The sequence below is a fragment of the Momordica charantia genome (assembly GCF_013281855.1).
Source record: "Momordica charantia cultivar OHB3-1 chromosome 9 unlocalized genomic scaffold, Mcharantia_2.0 BLBB01000009.1, whole genome shotgun sequence".
Taxonomy (NCBI): Eukaryota; Viridiplantae; Streptophyta; class Magnoliopsida; order Cucurbitales; family Cucurbitaceae; genus Momordica; species Momordica charantia.
In genome coordinates this window covers 13,932,564-13,953,426 of record NW_028275167.1, presented here as the reverse complement: position 1 = coordinate 13,953,426, position 20,863 = coordinate 13,932,564, and the positions used below count along the sequence as shown (strand labels likewise).

The following is a 20,863-nucleotide window of genomic DNA, read 5'->3' as shown; positions in this document are numbered from 1 at the left end:
TCAAGGGAAGACTGACGAGTGCATCATTGCCAAAAGACTTCAAGAGAGCTCTACAAGGTTACAAATTTATTCGAGGATGAATCATGTAACGACCCAGAATTTCCCACACAATTCTCGGTCACGTTAACTACCCAACTAATTAAACTTAACCCCCAAATACGTCATGCCAACTACCCATACAAACAAATATATAAAAACAAGTTCCAATTCTCATCAATTGAACGACAAATCAATCTCATAGTATATCATTCGACAACGTTCGTGGACCACCTCACGAGGCAGGTTTATTATTCAAACTAGGCAAAACTCAAAGCATGGAATAAAACTAAAATAGGCACCCATCCCGAAATGAAACTAACAACAAGGGGAAATATCCCAATTATTCAAATACAAACAAATAATTTATTGACCCTAACATAATGTTTTGACTAATCACTTAAACTAAGTGATTACGCTTGTTTACATGCGTAAAAAGAAGGTTTTAGATGCTGTTTTTACTATGTTTGAACTTTGTTTCGGACTTTTTCTCGGTCGTTTGAGTTCCAATTCATGCAAAATTCATATATGATGATTTGTGGTTGGCTTATATTGTATTTATGACATTTTAGGACCATTTGGGAGTGCAAATTAATCAAAAGAAGCAAAAAGTCGGAAACATCCTCATGGGAGGCGCCAGGCGCTTGGGAAGGCTGCAGAAAACTGTTTTTCTTCCAACTTTGCCCTTAATGAAACGCGTCTTCCAATGCGTCTTCCAAATTGCAAATGTATTTCGATTACATGGTATAACAGACGATGCTCTTAGACTAACACTTTTTCCATTTTCTTTGAAGGACCAAGCTAGAGCATGGCTCAATGCATTTCCACCGGGATCCATCACCACATGGGGGTCATTAGTGGAGAAGTTCTTAGCAAAATTCTTCCCACCTACTCGCCACGATGATATCAGAGAGGAGATCATCTCCTTTAGACAGTATGATCGTGAACCTGTTCACGAGGAGTGGGAAAGATTTAAAGAACTCATCAGGAAATGTCTGAACCATGGTTTGCCGGCATGCATCCAGATAGAACATTTCTTTAGAGGTTTAGATCATCCTACTAAGATGATGCTAAACAATGCTGCCAACGGAGCCTTTACAAAGAAGACATTCAACGAGATAGTCGACATCCTAAATGACTTAGCTTCACACAACGAACTATGGTGTTCGCAAAGATCTAGGGCAGCACCAAAGAAGCAAGATCCAGCTGGAGTTTTGGCTTTGGACATTGCGACCTCGATGCAGAAAGAGATGGTTACAATGAACCAGAGGCTGAAAGAGATGGCGTTGGGAATAAAAAATCCATTAGCCACGCCGATACAAACTGTGCAGTCGGATTATTGCACTCCTGCCCCTGTTTGCCAAGTCAACGATCTCATTTGTTCATTTTGCAGTGAAAACCATATTTATGATAATTGTCCACATAACCCTGCTTCGAACACCTACAATCCAGGTTGGAGGCACTTTAGCCCATATTCGAACACCTACAATCCAGGTTGGAGGCACCACCCTAATTTCTCATGGGGAGGTCAAGGAGGTTCGAGCGGTTTTAATCAAGGGCAGAGCCAGCAGAACAAGCAGCCCGATGTTCCACCTACACAGCAATACATCCCGCCACCGCAACAGCAGTACAATCAGAGAACACAGACTCCACCAGTTCAAAATAATAACTCAAATCTTGAGAATATGATGAAGGAGTACATGGCCCGAACCGACGCAGTGATACAATCCCAAGCGGCATCAATAAGGAATTTCGAGATCCAATTGGGACAGCTCGCCAATGAATTGAAGAATAGACCACAAGGTTCTTTTCCAGGTCATACTGAATTACCAAAACGAGAAGGGAAAGAACAGTGCAAAGCTATCACCCTTAGGAGTGGACTGGCATATGATGGACCAACAATGCCAACAACAGATGTACACATTCCGTCCACTGAACCAACTGTAAAGAGACCAGAGAATCCAACAACACCAGAAAAAGAAAATATTAGAAAAGGTAATGAGGACACCTCGAGTGTTCCTCCACAGGTACAACCTTCTTTTACCCCTACTCCCCCGTTTCCACAATGATTAGTTAAGAAAAATAATGATTCCCAGTTTAGAAAATTTTTAGATATTTAAAAACAATTGCATATAAATAGACCATTAGTAGATGCTCTAGAACAGATGCCAAATTATGCTATGTTTTTGAAAGATATAATTTATAGGAAGAAAAAGATAGGAGAGCATGAACTGGTAGCCATGACAAAATGTAGTAGTGAAGCTGTAGGCAGCCCGCTACCCATGAAATGTAACGATCCTGGCAGTTTTACCATTCCATGTTCCATATGAGGGAAAAACTTAGGTACGGCATTATGTGATCTAGGTGCTAGCATTAATCTTATGCCATTATCAGTTTTCAAATCTTTAGGCATAGGAGAAGCTAGGCCTACTACGGTTACCCTCCAACTAGCAGATAGATCTATCATAAGACCTGAGGGAAAGATAGAAGATGTTTTAGTCCAGGTGGACAAATTCATTTTCCCTGCAGACTATATCATTCTAGATTGCGAGGCGGACTTAGACGTTCCCATTATTTTGGGAAGACCATTTCTAGCCACTGGGGATACAGTTTTTAATGTGAGGAAGGGAGAAATTACAATGAGGGTAAATAATGAAGAAGTTAAATTTAACGTTCTAGACGCCATGAAATTACCAGGAGACTTTGAAGAGTGCTCTGCTATAACTAACTTGAATCCTGTTATGTTTGATGAGTTTTATGACTTGTTAGTTACATAGATTGAAGAAGAGCTTGATAAGATAGCAGAAGGACCGGAAGATGTGACTAATCCTGTTGAAAAAATACAAAAAGAAGAATGCAAGTCGCTACTTCCGTCCATAGTGGAACCACCCACTTTGGAGCAGAAGCCATTGCCGTCGCATTTGAAATATGCGTATCTAGGGGATAACGACACTTTACCAGTTATGATAGCTTCCAATTTATCACCTACTAATGAATATTCTTTATTGCAGATTTCGGAGAAGCACAAAAAGGCCATTGGATAGACGATAGCAGATATTTGAGGGATAAGCCCGGCCTTTTGCATGCACAAAATCTTATTGGAAGAAAATGCTAAGAACTCTATTGAGAGTCAAAGGCGGTTGAACCCGAAGATGAAAGAGGTTGTAAGGAAAGAAATTCTTAAATGGCTTGACGCCGGTGTTATATACCCAATATCCGACAGCAGTTGGGTAAGCCCAGTACAGTGTGTACCAAAGAAAGGGGGTATAACCGTGGTGGCCAACGAGGAGAATAAGCTCATCTCAACCCGAACTGTGAGTGGGTGGAGAGTTTGCATTGACTATCGCAAACTCAACAAGGTAACGAAGAAATACCATTTTCCTCTACCGTTTATTGACCAGATGCTCGACCGTCTGGTAGGTAAGGATTTCTATTGTTTCTTAGATGGATATTCGGGTTATAATCAAATTACTATTGCTCCAGAAGACCAAGAGAAGACAACATTTACATGTCCGTATGGTACGTTCGCTTTCAGGCGAATGCCCTTTGGATTATGCAATGCACCCGCGACTTTTCAGAGGTGTATGATGGCCATCTTCTCTGACATGGTAGAAAATATTCTAGAAGTTTTTATGGATGACTTTTATGTTTTTGGAAATTCTTTTGACGCATGTTTAGTTAATTTGGAGAGAGTATTGGAGAGATGTGAACAAACAAACCTAGTCCTAAATTGGGAGAAGTGCCATTTCATGGTACAAGAGGGTATTGTTTTGGGTCACAAAATTTCCAAGCAAGGAATAGAGGTAGACCACGCTAAGATAGACATCATTTCAAAGCTACCTCCTCGCACGAATGTTCAAGGGATTAGAAGTTTTTTAAGGCATGGGGGATTTTACCGCCGCTTTATAAAAGACTTTGCTAAAATTTCTAAACCCTTGTGACAATTGTTAGAACATGATAGACCATTTGTTTTTGATGATGACTGTTTAAAATCATTTGAAATGTTGAAAGTTGCTTTAAGTTCAGCCCCTATAATTATCGAACCTAATTGGGATTTACCTTTCGAGCTCATGTGTGATGCTAGTGATTATGCAATAGGAGCTATGTTAGGACAACGTAAAAACAAGATCTTACATCCTGTGTATTATGCTAGTAAGACTATGACCGGTGCACAACTCAATTACACTACTACTGAAAAGGAACTGTTAGCAGTTGTTTTCGTCTTTGATAAGTTTAGGTCTTACTTGATAGGCACAAAAGTCATTGTTTTTACTGACCATTCTGCTTTAAAATATTTATTTGCTAAAAAAGATGCGAAACCACGTTTGATACGGTGAATTTTGTTACTTCAAGAGTTTGATATTGAAGTTAGGGACAGGAAGGGTACTGAAAACCAAGTTGCTGATCACCTGTCTAGATTGGAATCCCCGCTCTGTGATGATGGAACTGTTATACGTGAACAGTTTATTGACGAGCAACTATTGCGAGTTGATTCAGTTCCGTGGTATGCCGATATAGCAAATTATTTGGTAAGTCGAATAGTTCCTTATGAGTTTAATAAGCAACAGGTAAAGAAATTTCTAAATGAAGTTCGATTTTATCGTTGGGATGAACCCTTTTTATATAAGCTAGGACCTGACAATATCTTACGCAGGTGTGTAGCAGAAGAAGAGCACGAGGCGATATTAGACGCTTGTCATATGTCTCCATATGGAGGACATTTTGCAGGACACAAAACCGCAGCCAAAGTTTTGCAAAGTGGGTTCTTTTGGCCTACTCTGTTCAAAGATGCACATAAGTTTGCCCAGGTTTGTGATAAATGTCAACGGACAGGTAATATATCTAAACGCCACGAAATGCCTCAAACTCCGATCCTGGAGATTGAAATATTTGATGTGTGGGGTATAGATTTCATGGGTCCATTTCCATCTTCTAATGGTAAGCTTTATATATTGTTAGCAGTAGATTATGTTTCGAAATGGATAGAAGCCATTGCAACTGCTACCAATTATTCTAAAGTTGTCATTCGTTTTCTGCAAAAGCACATTTTTACGCGTTATGGAACCCCGCGTTGTCTGATAACCGATGGGGGGGGGGCTCATTTTGTGAATAGGTCTATGCAAAAGTTGCTGGCTAAATACAATGTGCGTCATAGGGTTGCAACAGCATATCATCCTCAGTCGAATGGGTTAGCCGAAATATCTAATAGGGAGATAAAAAATATTTTAGAAAAAAATGTAAATCTTAACCGTAAGGATTGGTCTTTGAAGCTTGATGATTCACTTTGGGCATATAGGACAACATTTAAGACTCCCCTCGGCATGTCCCCCTATAGGCTAGTCTTTGGAAAAGCATGTCATTTGCCTCTTGAGCTAGAATATAAAGCATTTTTGGCTACTAAGAAATTAAATTTTGATTTGTCGGCTGCAGGTGAAGCGAGGACGTTACAATTGTTGGAATTAGAAGAACACAGGCAATTTTCTTATGAGAATGCTAACCTATTTAAGGAAAAAACTAAACAGTGGCATGATAGGCGTCTTCGACCGAACAATCTTCAAGAAGGTGATCTGGTTCTGTTATTCAATTCTAGGTTGAAACTTTTTCCTGGGAAACTTAAGTCTAGATGGTCTGGTCCCTTTAAAATTTTTAAAGTTTACCCTTATGGGGCAGTGGATCTAGTTGATTCTAAGGGAAGTGTTTTTAAAGTAAATGGGCAGAGACTTAAGCCATATTTTGGAGAACCAGTGGACAGAGGAAAAACCTCTATTCAACTTTCAGGACAATAAATTTTTGGTGAAAAATGTTTTTCCTTCTTATCCATTTTGAAAGAACAAAAGTAGAGGAAGGAAGTCTTTGTATCTTACATTTTTTTTTTGTCTAATCATAAAAAGTTTTACTTATTAAGAATGTTCTTGAAAACGTTAAAAAAAAAAGAAAGAAAGAGAAAAAAAACGTTGAAAAAAAAAAGAATTACGTAGGCGCCTGGCGCCTGCCCTTTGCGAAAATAAATCACGCAGGCGCCTGGCGCCTGCCCTGTTTTCCCAGCGGTTCGATTTTGTTTTTTTGTTTTTTTTTCTTTCTTCTCTTCTTCCTTCGTGATTTGGGTTTCATTTTTCGACTTTTATGGGTTTTATTTTGGGTCAAACATTAATCCTTTGAGATTTAAGTTTCAAATCTCTCGTTAAACTCAAAAATACTTCAATTCTTGTTTCCCTAATCCTATTTGGAATTGAAACTTATTTTTTTCCTTTTAGGTTTAGGAAACCTAGTTGAACTTAAATCTCAATCCCTTTCCATTTAGGATTTAGTTTGGGGAAAACTTTAAATAGACCCATTGCCTAAGCCTTGCTTCCTTCTCTTGATCATTCTTAGTGTTTCTTTGTTGCTTTCTAAGTACTTTTGAGTTGCTTTCATTAGTTGCTTTTAGTTTTTAAATCCCGAGCACTTTACATTCCTTTATTGAGCTTTGTTTTGTTTCCGTTTGTATTTAGTTATTTTCTACGTATTCAAATATATAAAAATCCAGCACTTTTTTTATCTTCCCTTTGCCTTTACTTTATTTTTAGTTAAGAGAGTTGTGTTTTTGGAGGAAAGAGCACGTGACACTCCCCCTTGCTTGAAAGAGAAGGGCGAAGCTCTCAATCCCGAGCGAAACTCTCCGTTAGTTAACTTTTGTTTTTCACACATGCATTCCAAGTTCAACCATTTTACTTGCTGTATTTTCTTCAATATGTCTTTCTAAATTCCCGTCTCTAGCCCGGTTATGGATAGTTAGCCTTTTATTTCTAAAAAGGGTTGTTAAGAAGTAGTGTTTTTGCTTTCCATTCATTGCGCAACATGTTTTCCCAAAAAAGTTAGGATTTAGAGAAGGCCACTGTAAGTCTTAACAAGTCAATACTGAAAAGGTTGCTTATTTGCATTGTTGAGTGGTTAAACCGAGGAGAGGAGCGCCCTAGACATAAGGGTTCCGGTTTAGTAGCCTAGACATAGGACCTTAACCCGAAGTTGCGACTATTTCCATCCTAAAACTAAGATATCTCTCATAATAGACATATTAGGGAATGTCTTAGGACTTTGTACTTGCTTAGACATAAGTCAAGTGAAAAGCGTAGTCGTTGGTTCCTAAAGTAAAATGCATATCGTCCTTAGCGTATCCTTGATTCTTTGTTGGCTAACTTGAAGTAATATAGGCTAGGTTTTAACCATTATAAGACCAAATCCCAAATCCAAAACCATTATTTGTGACCACTTCCCATTTTACAAGAATCACTAATTTCAACGTTCACTATTCATTAAAACTTTAAAGTTTGGAAATTATTTAGAAGTCCTTGAGGATCGATACTTGGATACTCCATCCATTTTATATTACTCTGACAGGTGTGCGCTTGCATCTATAGAATTGTTACCACGCTTAGTGTGTGCGTTCAGCATAACGCCAGTCAAGTTTTTTGTATTGATTATGTTTCGACCTCAGTTGAAGCATATATAAATTAGTATCGTTTATCTTCTGATCATTTAAAGTATGCCTTCACTTAACCTTAGTTTAGCTTTTCACATGCCTACTTTGAAGCATCTGTGCTGTGCATGTGATTTCATGTCAATGATGATTCTAAGAGATTGTTGAGTTTTCTGTTCTATGCCTGACTAAGCTTTGAGCTATTTCCTTCGTTTGTGTGATAAACCCATTTTCTTTTATGTCTTTTTGATCTTTACAGACTTTAAACTTTTTCTTTGCCCCTATATAGGAAGTCCTTGTCCTTTTTACTGTTAAGCCTTTTTCATCAGATGCAAAAGTCTTTTCCCAGTGAGAACATTGTCTCTCTTAAGTTTGGGGGGGACAGTCGTTGTGTCAGTCATTGTTTCAGAAAGATAAAGTGTTATTTATATTTGAAAAATCATGCTATTTTCTTTTGAAAAAGGGTCAGTTGGAAAGAAAGAAAGAGTTGAAAAGCACTTAGCTTAAAAAATAGAAAGAAAAAAAAGAAAAAAAAAGAGACAAAAGTTGCAAAAGAGTAAAAAGAGTCTTGTTGAGAGAAAATAAGAGTGGGGAAAATACTTGTGTTAGAAAGAAAAGAGTGGTAAAAACAATGAGAGTTAAAGAAAATGTATTTATGATTTCCGAGTCCTACTGTAGACACCCATTTAGTTTTAGGTTGGGTGTTGACTTTGAAAATAGTAGTAAGGATGGTGATAAGTGACTTCGTGTTTCTCATTGTCGTCGTCTTATGACCTAGCTGTTAGTTTCAAAGTCTTTCTACAAGTAGCTGTGGTTGAAACCGATGTTAGTGTGTGGAAACCTCAGGGCTAGTAGCCGGTCTTTCAGATGTAAAAGTTTCAACATAAAAAGGGAGTGTGCAGATTCCTTAGGGGTATTTGAAAACGTTTTCTGTTTTTGAAAGGAAAAAGAATTTTGAAAGAGAAAGTTTTTATCATTTCAAACTTGGTTTATAGTGACTAAGCTTACAAAGGCAATAGAATTGTAGGCTTTGACATCTTTTCCTTGAGACAATTTATGATGAACATCTCGGTTGCTTTTGCTTTTCCTTGTCCATGTGTTAGAAAGCTGATTAAAGTTGCTATGTTTTGCTTGAGGACAAGCAAAAAGTTAAGTTTGGGGGTGTGATTACGCTTGTTTACATGTGTAAAAAGAAGGTTTTAGATGCTGTTTTTACTATGTTTCAACTTTGTTTCGGACTTTTTCTCGGTCGTTTGAGTTCCAATTCATGCAAAATTTATATATGATGGTTTGTGGTTGGCTTATATTGTATTTATGACATTTTAGGACCATTTGGGAGTGCAAATTAATCAAAAGAAGCAAAAAGTCGGAAACATCCTCATGGGAGGCGCCAGGCGTCTGGGAAGGCTGCAGAAAACTGTTTTTCTTCCAACTTTGCCCTTAATGAAATGCGTCTTCCAATGCGTTTTGGTGGTTCCAACCGATGCATACGCGTAGAAGAAGTGTTCCACTATCAGTTTGAGCAAGATTTAGTCAGTCAAAGGAGTTGGAAATGGGTGATCCACCATCGTTTTAGGACCTACCTAACCAATTCTGCACAGCTATAAATTCCAGCAGCTTCTCCACCAAATTCATCAAGCCTTGCTTCCTTCTCTTGATCATTTTTAGTGTTTCTTTGTTGCTTTATAAGTACTTTTGAGTTGCTTTCATTAGTTGCTTTTAGTTTTTAAATCCCAAGCACTTTACATTCATTTATTGAGCTTTGTTTTGTTTCCGTTGTCACTTAGTTATTTTCTACCTATTCAAATTTATAAAAATCCAGCACTTAGGTTATCTTTACTTTGCCTTTACTTTATTTTTAGTTAAGAGAATTGTGTTTTTGGAGGAAAGAGCACGTGACACTCCCCCTTGCTTGAAAGAGAAGGGCGAAGCCCTCAATCCCGAGCAAAATTCTCCGTTAGTTAACTTTTGTGTTTCACACATGCATTCCAATTTCAACAATTTTACTTGCTGTATTTTCTTCAATATGTCTTTCTAAATTCCCGTCTCTAGCCCGGTTATGGATAGTTAGCCTTTTATTTCTAAAAGGGGTTGCTAAGAAGTAGTGTTTTTGCTTTCCATTCATTGCTCAACAAGTTTTCCCAAAAAAGTTAGGATTTAGAGAAGGCCACTGTAAGTCTTAACAAGTCAATACTGAAAAGGTTGCTTATTTGCATTGTTGAGTGGTTAAACCGAGGAGAGGAGCGCCTTAGACATAAAGGTTCCGGTTAAGTAGCCTAGACATAGGACCTTAACCCGAGGTTGCGACTATTTCCATCCTAAAACTAAGATATCTCTCATAATAGACATATTAGGGAATGTCTTAGGACTTTGAACTTGCTTAGACATAAGTCAAGTGAAAAGCGTAGTCGTTGGTTCCTAAAGTAAAATGCATATCATCCTTAGCGTATCCTTGATTCTTTGTTGGCTAACTTGAAGTAATTCGGGCTAGGTTCTACCATTATAAGACAAAATCCCAAATCCAAAACCATTATTTGTGACCATTTCCCATTTTACAAGAATCACTCATTTCAACGTTCACTATTCATTAAAACTTGAGAGTTTGGAAATTATTTAGAAGTCCTTGAGGATCGATACTTGGATACTGCATCCATTTTATATTACTCTGACAGGTGTGTGCTTGCATCTATAGAATTGTTACCACGCTTAGTGCGTGCGTTCAGCATAACGCCAGTCACTAAGCAAGAGTGACTAGGAAGCCTATGGTCCTCGCTCGTCATGTGTCCTCCGTCCCACCACCATGGTCGCCCGCGAGTCTTTTCCCTGAAACAATCATTGTAGAGGGGGGGTGAGTATATAAAATATACTCCGTAAGTAGCCTTCACCAACACACACACACATCATGCTCAACTCTATCTAGAAACGTTCGTAGTCATGCTTTTCAATACACTATGCATTCAAATATAAACACATTCCATAACATTTTAGTGACAACCACAGCTAGGAAGCACGTTAACATCCAACCCCTAGACTCCCTAACATCACAAGTACCTCTACGCTTATCACAGTTATCCTACTCTTCCACAGCTATCTCCTTCGAATAGAGTCGGCCCCTGACCATTTATACCCAGAGCCCCGACCCTGCTGCATCGGCCCTCGACCATTTATACCTGAGGCCCCGATGACTTCACCATCTATTGGCCCTTGACCATTTATACCCAAGGCCCCAATAGTCTTCCCTCCAAAGGACTCCTCGTATCGACCCTCGACCATTTATACTCGAGGCCTCGATACTCCGTTAGTGACGTATCAGCCCCCGACCATTTATACCCGAGGCCCTGACACCCACTCTTTCATTCCTTCCAAAAATCCAACCTTCACCAGAGTCTTACTATATACTTTCTTTTACCACTAACCCTGCATCTTTCAACTCACAAGTACAGTTCAGCATGCTTTCACAACTTTATCAACTTTCTAATAACGAAATAACAACCCAATCATGCTCAATATCCAACATCATTATTTAACAAGTATTACTAAGAATAATAGCTCGCTAAACACGCTGAACAAAACATACATATCCAGGCAACAAACATTACCAAAACAACAACCCAATCATACTCAATATCCAACATCATTATTTAACAAGTATTACTAAGAATAATAGCTCGCTAAACACGCCGAACAAAACATACATATCCAGGCAACAAACATTACCACAGCAATACTCACAATTTAGCAAAGCAGAAAACTCACCATTTCTCATCGACAAATACCCAACACCATTCCAAGTATATCGACTACCACAACAAAAATTATCCAGCACAATGACATCACGAAATTAGCATTAAATGTCACAAAATCAGCACGTTAGAGACCACCGAACATACATTAACACACGCACACACCCCTTGTCTACTTACCCACAACCGTGCCATTAAGTTTTGCGTCGACCTCACCCTAAGCACACCAAAACAGAAAATACAGCACGTTACGTACACTATTTATCCTTCGAAATTAACTCTAAAAGGGTTCGAATGACGCATTACCACCAAAACCGACTTTGTATAGATGTGGGTCACCTAGATCTAACTCGCCAAGGTGTGGGTAGCCTAAATCGAGCTTCTAATGGATGTGGGTCACTGCCAAACGTCCTAAACACCGCTGTAACGTACAAATTATGTCGTCGTTCCGCTGCTGTACCGCCCGTTCGCCGTGCGCCGCCGTGAGGGGGAGGCCGCTCTAGTTCGTTGCAGATCGCCGGGGCGCACCGCCGCTACTGTAGGCCGTCGGAACGTCAGGGAGTCGCGCCGCCGGTCCGCCGCTGTAGCAGTCCGCCGTGCGCCGCTACGAGGAGGGGGCCGTACCGCCGCTGTACCTGTTACGAAACCCAACCGCTGGAGCGCCGGAAGTCGCCGGCCGCCGCTGCTCTAACGCCGCCAAGGGAAGGTCGCGCCGCTGCTGCTTGTGGAACCCGTGCGTAGAACCGCCGCGACGTCGCACGCAAAAGAAACGCCGGAGGAGGGCCGCGACCTGCTGGGTGTCACCGGATCTGAAGACGTCGTCGGAGGGAGGCTGGGTCGCCGGAAAACAAAGGGGGGCGGATGGGCAAGGGAGAGGAGGAAAAGAAGATGGAGCTTAGGGTTCTTTTTTTTCTTTCTTTTTGTTTTAAAACCAATCGAACCCAAAAGCCCAACATACCCAAGCCCAAGAGGAGAAAAGAGTCCATTCCATCCTTAAAACAAGGCCCACTACACGAAGTCCGATGAATATAAATTTAATTGGAGTTTAGAGCCCGATGAAAATGTTATAAATTTAATTTAACAGTTAATTTAGAAATTAAATAAATAAAAAAATCTCCTAATTCGAGACCAACCAACCTGAGGGACTCGGGGCGTTACAAATCATTTTCAAGAAGGAGCAGATGATGTGACCATATTCGGGCAACAGATCTAAGAATCAACCTACAGCAGTGAAGAGGAAGATAGAGACGGGAAGCCCCTAAAAGAAGGATGAATTTTAGGAGAATCCAAGAAAAGAACTACGATCGGAGAGCAAGCTGATAACTCTCCAAAAGAGAGTTATTCTGGTGATTATTGGGGTGAAAATGTGCATTAAAATGTCAAAATGTGTCGGTTTTAGGTCATAACTAGCATGAATAGTGTTTAATTGCAAATTTTTAGCTAAATATCCTTAGTCTTGAGAACTTTGGCCAAAAACAGCATAAACTCTCGTATTTGTGGTTCTTTTGCACAGGTTATTAAAGAAGAGCTAAGAAGACAAGGAAGTGCTGAACCAGAGAGGAAAAGTCAAAGCATTTTCAAGTTAGAGCATATAAAAGCTGGAGCATAACGATGTCAGAGCATGAATGTCCGTACATTTAATTCAAAAACACGAGATTCACTTATGTCCATACAATCCCCAGTCGGCTGCCCTAAAAATAGGACCCGATATTTAAAGGGAATGTTACCCTAGCCGACAGACACACAGATCCAAAAGAAGACAAAAATTGAGAGCTGAAAAGACCAAAGAACGGAATATACCCATTTTCGGGAGGAAAGCTGACACTAGAAATAGGAAGCTCGCCTACTCGAACGAGTTTTTTTGCTTCTTCGTCTCTGTCATTTAGCCATTTTTTTGCTATGGGTTGTATTCCTTCTTCTTCCATTCTGCTTTCTTCACCTATTATGAGCTAAACCCCATTTTGGGGGAGGTTCACATGCTGTAACTGACTTGAGACCGAACCATCTAGCTGTTACATTTATTTTTAAGCAAACCTGAATTTATTTCTTAAATATTCGCGTTACTTTTGGCCGTTGTTTCGTCTATGCTAGCTTCTATATTGACCCGAAAGAGCTTGTGAGTGCTGATTTGTTTTGCTTGTCATTAGCGCTTTTCTATAGCTATAAGGACACTCAGGAATGGGTTCCCCTAATCATGCCTATAGCTTGGGTTTATTGCTTTGGTATTTAGCAACGGAAGTTGTATTCACTCATGTTTGGGGTGTCTCGGAAGGGAACCGAGTTGAGCTCGACACTTATAAATGTTAGCTACGGTAGAGGATACGTAGATAACGTGTTAAAGCATGCTGAATCTTCCCCGCCATCTTCATATCATTTAGTCCCCCGTTATTGCTTTCTATGCTGCTACTTCCTTGTGTCGATAATCTTGAAACTATTGTCTCTTACAACGTTCTGTCGTCCTGTTATTCCTTTATTTTATTTCTTCTAGATAATATACATACTCAACTCTGTGCATTTTTATTTGTTGGTATCTTCTTTTATCGTTAAAATATAAAGCAAAAATTCCTGTGGATACAACCTCGTTACGTACTACAACCGGCTGTTCGTGTATACTTGCACGTGTTGTCGACATAGTTGTGTGGATGCAACAAGTTTTTGGCGTCGTTGCCAGGGATTTTTGCTATTTTGGAATTCTTTATGGGAGTTTGCAGCTCATTCAAGGATGAAGGATTGAGCAAAAAAGTGCTGAGGCTTAAGCTATTTCCTTATTCACTTAGAGATCAAGCCAGAATGTGGTTGGAGTCCCTTCCTTCAGAGTCTATCACAAGTTGGGATGACTTGGCTGAGAAGTTTTTGATGAAATCCTTCATGCCCAACAAAAACGCTAAGTACCTCAGTGAGATCAACAACTTACAACAATTTGCTAGGGAATCAGTCAGTGAATCCTGGGAGCGTTTCAAGCGATTATTGCAGAGGTGCCCTCACCATGGAATCCAAAGATGCATCCAGATAGAGACATATTACAAAGGTCTTGATGATGCCACACGCTTAGTAATTGATGCGCCTGCAAATGCGGCTTTGCTAGCAAAACCCTATGCTGAAGCATTCAATATTTTGGAAAGGAGAACATCAAACAATCATTTATTGTCTGATCCCAGAGCTATTCAAGGAAAATCAAGTAAAGGGCTAGTTGAGTTTGAATCATACACTGCATTGAATTCAAAGATTGAGAATCTGACGGACTTGGTAATGAGGAGTATGATCAGCAAAGTTCAGCTGGAGCATCAACTGCTACGGCTAATGTCAATCAAATTCAAGGGATTTCTTGATCTTTCTGTGAGGAAGACCACTATTATAACAACTGCCCTGGAAATCCTCAGTCAGTTTATTATTTGGGGAACCCGCAGAATAATAGAAACAATCTGTATTCGAATACGTAAAATCCTGGCTGGAGGAATCACCCCAATGTTAGTTGGAGTGGTAATCAAGGAAGACATAATGCGGGAACATCCAATGCTCTAGCATTTGAGCAGAAGGTAAATTATCCTTCTGGTTTTGTGAATCAAGGACAGATGGTAGCATAGAGGCAATTAGAAGAATCATTTGCATCATTGGAAAAGCTGATGAAGCAATACATGGCCAATAATGATGCCACTGTGCAAAGCCAAGTTGCATCATTAAGGAACCTAGAATTACAAGTAGGCCAGTTAGCTACGGATTTGAAGAGCAAACCGGTTGGAGCATTGCTTAGCGATACAGAAGTGCCAAAAAAAGACGAGAAGGAACAATACAAGGCTCTCACTTTGCGAAATGGGAAAGCATTACCTCCGGCGCACCCGAATGCTTCAGCATCGATCAAGGAAACTACTCAAGTTGACCAAGGAGAAACTCAGTTAGAACAGGACAGTGAGTTAGTAGAAGTAGTTGTACCTACTCCACCAGAGCAGATAGCTGAACAACCAAAAGAAGTTCAAAATACATCCAGTCAACCAATTAATCCCGTAATTGCTAGAACACCAGAGACAGGGTCTACACATAATAGAGTGCCCGAGAAAAGAAAGCAGGCATAACATGAAAATGCCTCAGCAGAATATAGGTCAGCGCCATCATATCCTAAACGGTTGCTGAAAAAGGAGCAAAACGTTTAATTCAAGAAGTTTTTAGATGTCTTGAAGCAACTGCACGTGAATATACCGTTGGTGAAGGGTCTAGAGCAAATGCCAAATTATGTGAGGTTCCTGAAAGAGATACTCACAAAGAAGAGAACGTTGGGAGAGTATGAGACTATAGCAATGACGAAAGCTTGCAGCACTGTACTCACGAGGAAAATTCTTACAAAGATGAAAGATCCTGGGAGTTTTACCATACTAGTTTGAATTGGAGGACAATAGATCTGTGCGCCAGCATCAATCTTATGCCATTATCAATTTACAACAAGTTACGCATTGGGGAACCGAGGCCCACAACAGTGACATTGCAGTTGGCGAATCTATCCATTACGCATCCAGAGGGAAAATTGAAGACGTTCTGGTACAAGTAGATAAATTTATTTTCCCTACTGGCTTCATTATTTTGGATTATAATGCAGATAAGGAGGTCCCAATTATTCTTGGAAGACTAATCCTTGCAACTGGGAGAGGTTTGGTAGATGTCTACAAATGAGAGCTCATAATGCATGTACAGGATCAATAAGTGAAATTCTCCATGCATGACTCCATGAAATTTCCTACTGAAACAGAAGAGTGTTCAGTATTAAATATATTGGATGAGGCATTAACGGAGGAGCTGGAAACAGAAGCCATGCTGGAGCATCTAGAAGCAGTTGACGCCGAAAGTGTTGCCGACGCGTTTGAGGAGGAGCTAAAAGATGTCCAATCAGAATTCATGAATGCCAATAAAGGATTTGTAAAGAGAATGTATGAGTCCCTAGACCTTACAAACCCGGAGCTTAGATTACCAAAGCCATCCATTGAAGATCCGCTGGTGTTGGAGCTTAAAGCATTGCCGCAGCATTTGAAATATGATTACCTGGGTTTATCAGAGATATTTACAATCATTATAGCAGCGGACTTACCCTTAGAAAAGGAGCAGATGCTGTTGAACGTACTCAAGGCATATCAAAGAGCAATTGGATGGACTATTGCAGATATCAAGGGGATAAGCCCTAGCTTTTGTATGCATAAGATAGTGCTAGAGGAGGACTGCAAGAACTCTATAAAACCCCAGCGTAGACTTAATTCGGCTATGAAGGATGTGGTAAAGAAAGAAATTATCAAGTGGTTGGATGCAAGGATCATATATTCGATTTCAGATAGCGAGTGGGTAAGTCTAATGCAGTGTGTGCCTAAGAAAGGAGGCATGACTGTAGTGGAAAACGCAAATAATGAATTCATAACCATTAGGACAATATCTGGATGGTGTATATGTATGGATTACCGCAAGTTGAACAAAGCCACAAAGAAGGACCATTTTCCTCTCCCCTTCATCGATCAAATACTGCACAAGCTGGCAGGTCAGGAGTATTACTGTTTTTTTCGATGACTACATTGATTATAATCAGATTACAATCGCTCTTCAAGACCAGCAGAAGACGACTTTGACTTGTCCCTATGCAACGTTCGCTTTCAGGCGAATGTGATTTGGGCTTTATAATGCTCCAACAACGTTCTAGAGGTGCATGATGGCCTTCTTTGCTAACCTGGTAGAATCAGTAGTTGAGGTGTTTATGGATGATTTTTCAGGCTTTGGAAAGTCATTTGCAGAATGTTTGGATAATTTGAAGAGGGTGCTGTAAAGACGTGAAGAAACAAACTTAGTCTTGAATTGGGAGAAGTGTCACTTTATGGTGCGAGAAGGAATTGTGCTAGGGCACAGAGTCTCCAGAAAGGGCATAGAAGTGGACAAAGCAAAGATTGAAGCAATAAAGAAATTGCCCCCACCCGTGAATGTCAAGGGCATCCGCAGTTTCTTAGGGCATGCCGGTTTTTATCGCAGATTCATAAAGGACTTTTCGAAAATCTCTAAACCTCTTTGTTTTTGCTTGAGATTGATAAAGAATTTAACTTCACTTCTGATTGTTTGCAGGCGTTCGTTACACTGAAGTATGCTCTCACCCATGTTCCGATAATGATGCTCCAGATTGGAAATAGCCGTTTCAATTAATGTGCGATGCCAGCGACTATGTTGTGGGAGCAGTTCTTGCTCAACGTAGAGGGAAGCTGCTGCATCCGATTTATTATGCCAGCAAATCTTCGATCGAGGCACAGATTAACTACACCACCATAGAGAAAGAATGATTAGCAGTGGTGTTCACCTTTTAAAAGTTCAGAGCATATCTGGTAGAGTCAAAGGTGATTGTCTACACAGACCATGCAGCTCTGAAATACCCACTCACAAGGAAGGATGTTAAACCAAGGCTCATTCGGTGGATTTTACTTCTGCAAGAATTCGATATAGAGATAAAAGACAAGAAAGGAACAGAAAATTTGGTTGCTGACCACTTGTCCAGGCTGCCTACTCTAGAATGCCCCGAGAATAGGGATTGAAATTAGAGGAACCTTCCCAGATGAGCAAGTGTTGGCTATTGGAGTTCTAAATGAAGATGAGGAACCATGGTTTGCAGATCTAGCCAACTATACTGCTAGTGGAGTTCTGCCGACGAGCATGAACAAGCAACAGCTGAAAAGGTTTTTGTATGAGAGTAAGTTTTATTTGTGGGATGACCCATATCTCTATAGGATTGTCCAGGATAAAGTGATCAGAAGATGTATCGCCAATACTGAAGCACGACAGATGCTAGCTAAATGCCATTCGGCACCATACGTTGGCCACTTTGGAGGGCAGCACACAACAGCAAAAGTTTTCCAAAGCGGATACTTTTGGCCCACCATTTTCAAGGATGCATATGAGCTAGTCCATCATTGCAATGAATGTCAAAGAGTTGGAAATATTTCCAAGAGGTCAGAGATGCCTCTCATATACATCTTAGAGGTGCAGCTTTTGATGTATGAGGCACAGACTTCGTGGGACTATTCCCTCCATCTAATGGAAACCTCTTCATTTTATTGGCAGTCGATTATGTGCCAAAGTGGGTCGAAGTAGTGGCATGCGCCAACAACGATGCCAAAGTGGTAGCAAAGTTTCTCCACAAGCAAATATTTCACGCGATTTGGTACACCCAGAGCTGTGATCAGTGACGAAGGCTCCTACTTCATCAACAAACCTATAGCATCTCTCCTGGCTAAGTATAACATCAGACACAAAGTATCCACAACTTATCACCCCTAGTCAAATCGGCAACCTAAGATATCTAATAGATAGATCAAGAGCATATTGAAAAAAGTGGTTAACACAAATCGAAGAGATTGGGCGATAAAGTTGGATGACACCTTATCGGTTTATCACACAACATTCAAGACACCTCTGGGCACATCTCCTTACAAATTAGTTTTTAGGAAACCTTGCCATCTCCCACTGGAACTGGAGCATAAGGCCTTTTGGGCTGTGAAAAAGTTAAACTTGGATTATGCTGCTGTTGGAGATGTTCGCTGCTTACAATTGCTAGAGCTTGAAGAATTCTGTATAGACGCATATGAGAATGCGAAACTATACAAGGAAAATATGAAGTGCTAGCACGATAGAAGATTTGAGAAAGGGCAACAAGTGTTACTTTTTAATTCAAGACTCAAACTTTTCCCAGGGAAACTCAAATCGAGATGGTTAGGCCCATTTTTATTCTCGCATGTATTTCCCCATGGAGCAATTAAAGTACAAGAGATGGATTCGGGAAGAGAATTCATAGTGAATGGGCAAAGGCTAAAGCATTTTTATTATGGAGGAAGCGTGGTAAGAGATACTGGAGCTCACCTCGCCATGGATTGAGAAACCGACGAAGGAATAAAGGGAGTAGGATTTAATGATTAATTGATTTATTTCTCCTCGTCTTCGAATTTGGAAATTTAGATGTTTAATTGTTTTTCTGCCATTTTGAATTTTGAATTTTAGTTAGCTTTCATTTTGGTTTTTAGGGGGGAAATAATTACAAATCAAGTTGAATGGACAACTTTCAAACCGGGCATGTAGTGAAGACGGTGTGACGTCACTGACACGAAAGGACAGAGCAGGTGAGAGCGTCAAGACATGGCAAACATGCAGAAAGGTATTTATGGCAAATTCCGGCTTCCAAGGAGAAAAGGTAAGTAAAATTTTCAAATTTTTGGGAATAAATCATAATTGTTAGAGATTTGGGGAGATTTTATTTTTCGTTTTGGGGGGAAAATTTTACTTCCATTAATTGGAAGAAAAATCGTAGGGAGATATTCTCTTTAATGGGCCACAACGACTTTCTGTTTTCCCTTAAAACCCATGTTTCTCTCATTCTTCTCTCCCCACTCCACGCAATAACCGTACCTCCCCCTCTCTTTTTAAGTTCCCAAAACCATGTTCTTCTTCCCAAACCCTAGTCCAAAATGCTTAGAATCAAACATAGAGCGAATAGGAAAAGAATGATGAAGCTCGAGCTTTAGGCAAGTTATGGGTCAAGTGGCGACCTCGAGGAGGCTACTGAAACCATCCCGCCAGAGGCGTCTGAGGAGCAGAGTCCCACCAGCTTAGAGCTGACTCCGGTCGAAGCTGAGATTCCGCCGCCGCCCCCCCATGTCGCCAGCCCTCAAGTAAGCGTTGTTGACCCGACTGTCTCCTCTTCCCAAGCCCAGCCTGATAAACCCTTGACCGCCGACGAAGACCCAGAAAAGCTCACCGCCCTGCCTCCTCTCACTCAAAACCCTCCCATTGTTCTTGATAATCCACCCCCTCCGGCCACCCTTCCACAAACTCCACCAACCTACGCTCTGTTGGGTACTCTGTCCTAAAACTCGTAAGTTGTAAACAGTGAACATTAATGTGAGGTTATTCAGACAAATGTTGTTAAATGAAAGTGATTTTTTTTAATAAATCCAATAAACTACGAACCTTTGGCTATTATAATGAGTACTTGGACTTTATGTGGAGACATAAACTGGATCAAGTTCAAGTAAATAGCCTAAACAGTCTATAGTACATGGATCAAGTTGGGTACTTTTTCCTGGAGACATTACTAAATACGGCCCGCTTTATGATTGTTACAAATGTTGTAAGGTGTTATAAACGAAGTGATCCTGATTCGTTCGTGTAGAAACATGTGAACGGGGGTGTTCTACACAATGAGATTGTGTAAGACTGACCCTAAAATAATCACTGTTACGTATTAACACCGTTTACGGATAACACTGATTAATTTCGTTTATCGATGACCTAAATAACTTGATCTAAATCCTGAGCCATCTATGAACTCCTATTTATTCAGGATTCTCCCTTGATCTGCATAGGTGAGAGTAAGCTCATCAGCGCTTCTCAATATGCCTCCCATTTTAGGGATAAGACTGGGTAGATAGCTGGGGACATAGAATTAGCAAGACGAAATTCACTCCTACCCGATTTAGGGATAGTAGAGAGGTTGTTCCCTTAAAGCCTGATCCCAGGTCTTGAACAAGGGGCCCCATCCTCTCACTGGCCCGAGAGGAATTGGATTTAGTGATTTGATCCTAAATCAATTGTTCATTAGAGGGATAGTGGTTCTTAAGGAGAAAAC

General features: G+C 40.3%; 1 protein-coding gene across 1 annotated transcript; it reads left to right on the top strand.

Moving 5' to 3' along the window:
* Window positions 1-14,870: 14,870 nt before the first annotated feature.
* On the top strand, window positions 14,871-18,867 carry LOC148209028 (uncharacterized). The gene is made up of 8 exons (XM_088117394.1): window positions 14,871-15,299; window positions 15,411-15,548; window positions 15,607-15,874; window positions 15,974-16,747; window positions 16,796-16,869; window positions 17,758-18,194; window positions 18,307-18,406; window positions 18,652-18,867. Exons 1-8 carry the CDS (start codon window positions 14,871-14,873, stop codon window positions 18,865-18,867), a joined length of 2,436 nt encoding a protein of 811 aa, XP_087973520.1.
* The last annotated feature ends 1,996 nt before the right edge of the window (window positions 18,868-20,863 follow it).

Coding starts and splice junctions, on each gene's coding strand:
- LOC148209028 (XM_088117394.1), top strand. CDS start 14,871: ATGGCCAATAATGATGCCACTGTGCAAAGCCAAGTTGCATCATTAAGG. Junction 16,870..17,757: donor ACGTTCGCTTTCAGGCGAAT/GTGATTTGGGCT, acceptor TGCCTACTCTAG/AATGCCCCGAGAATAGGGAT. Junction 18,407..18,651: donor CAAATATTTCACGCGATTTG/GTACACCCAGAG, acceptor ACAACATTCAAG/ACACCTCTGGGCACATCTCC.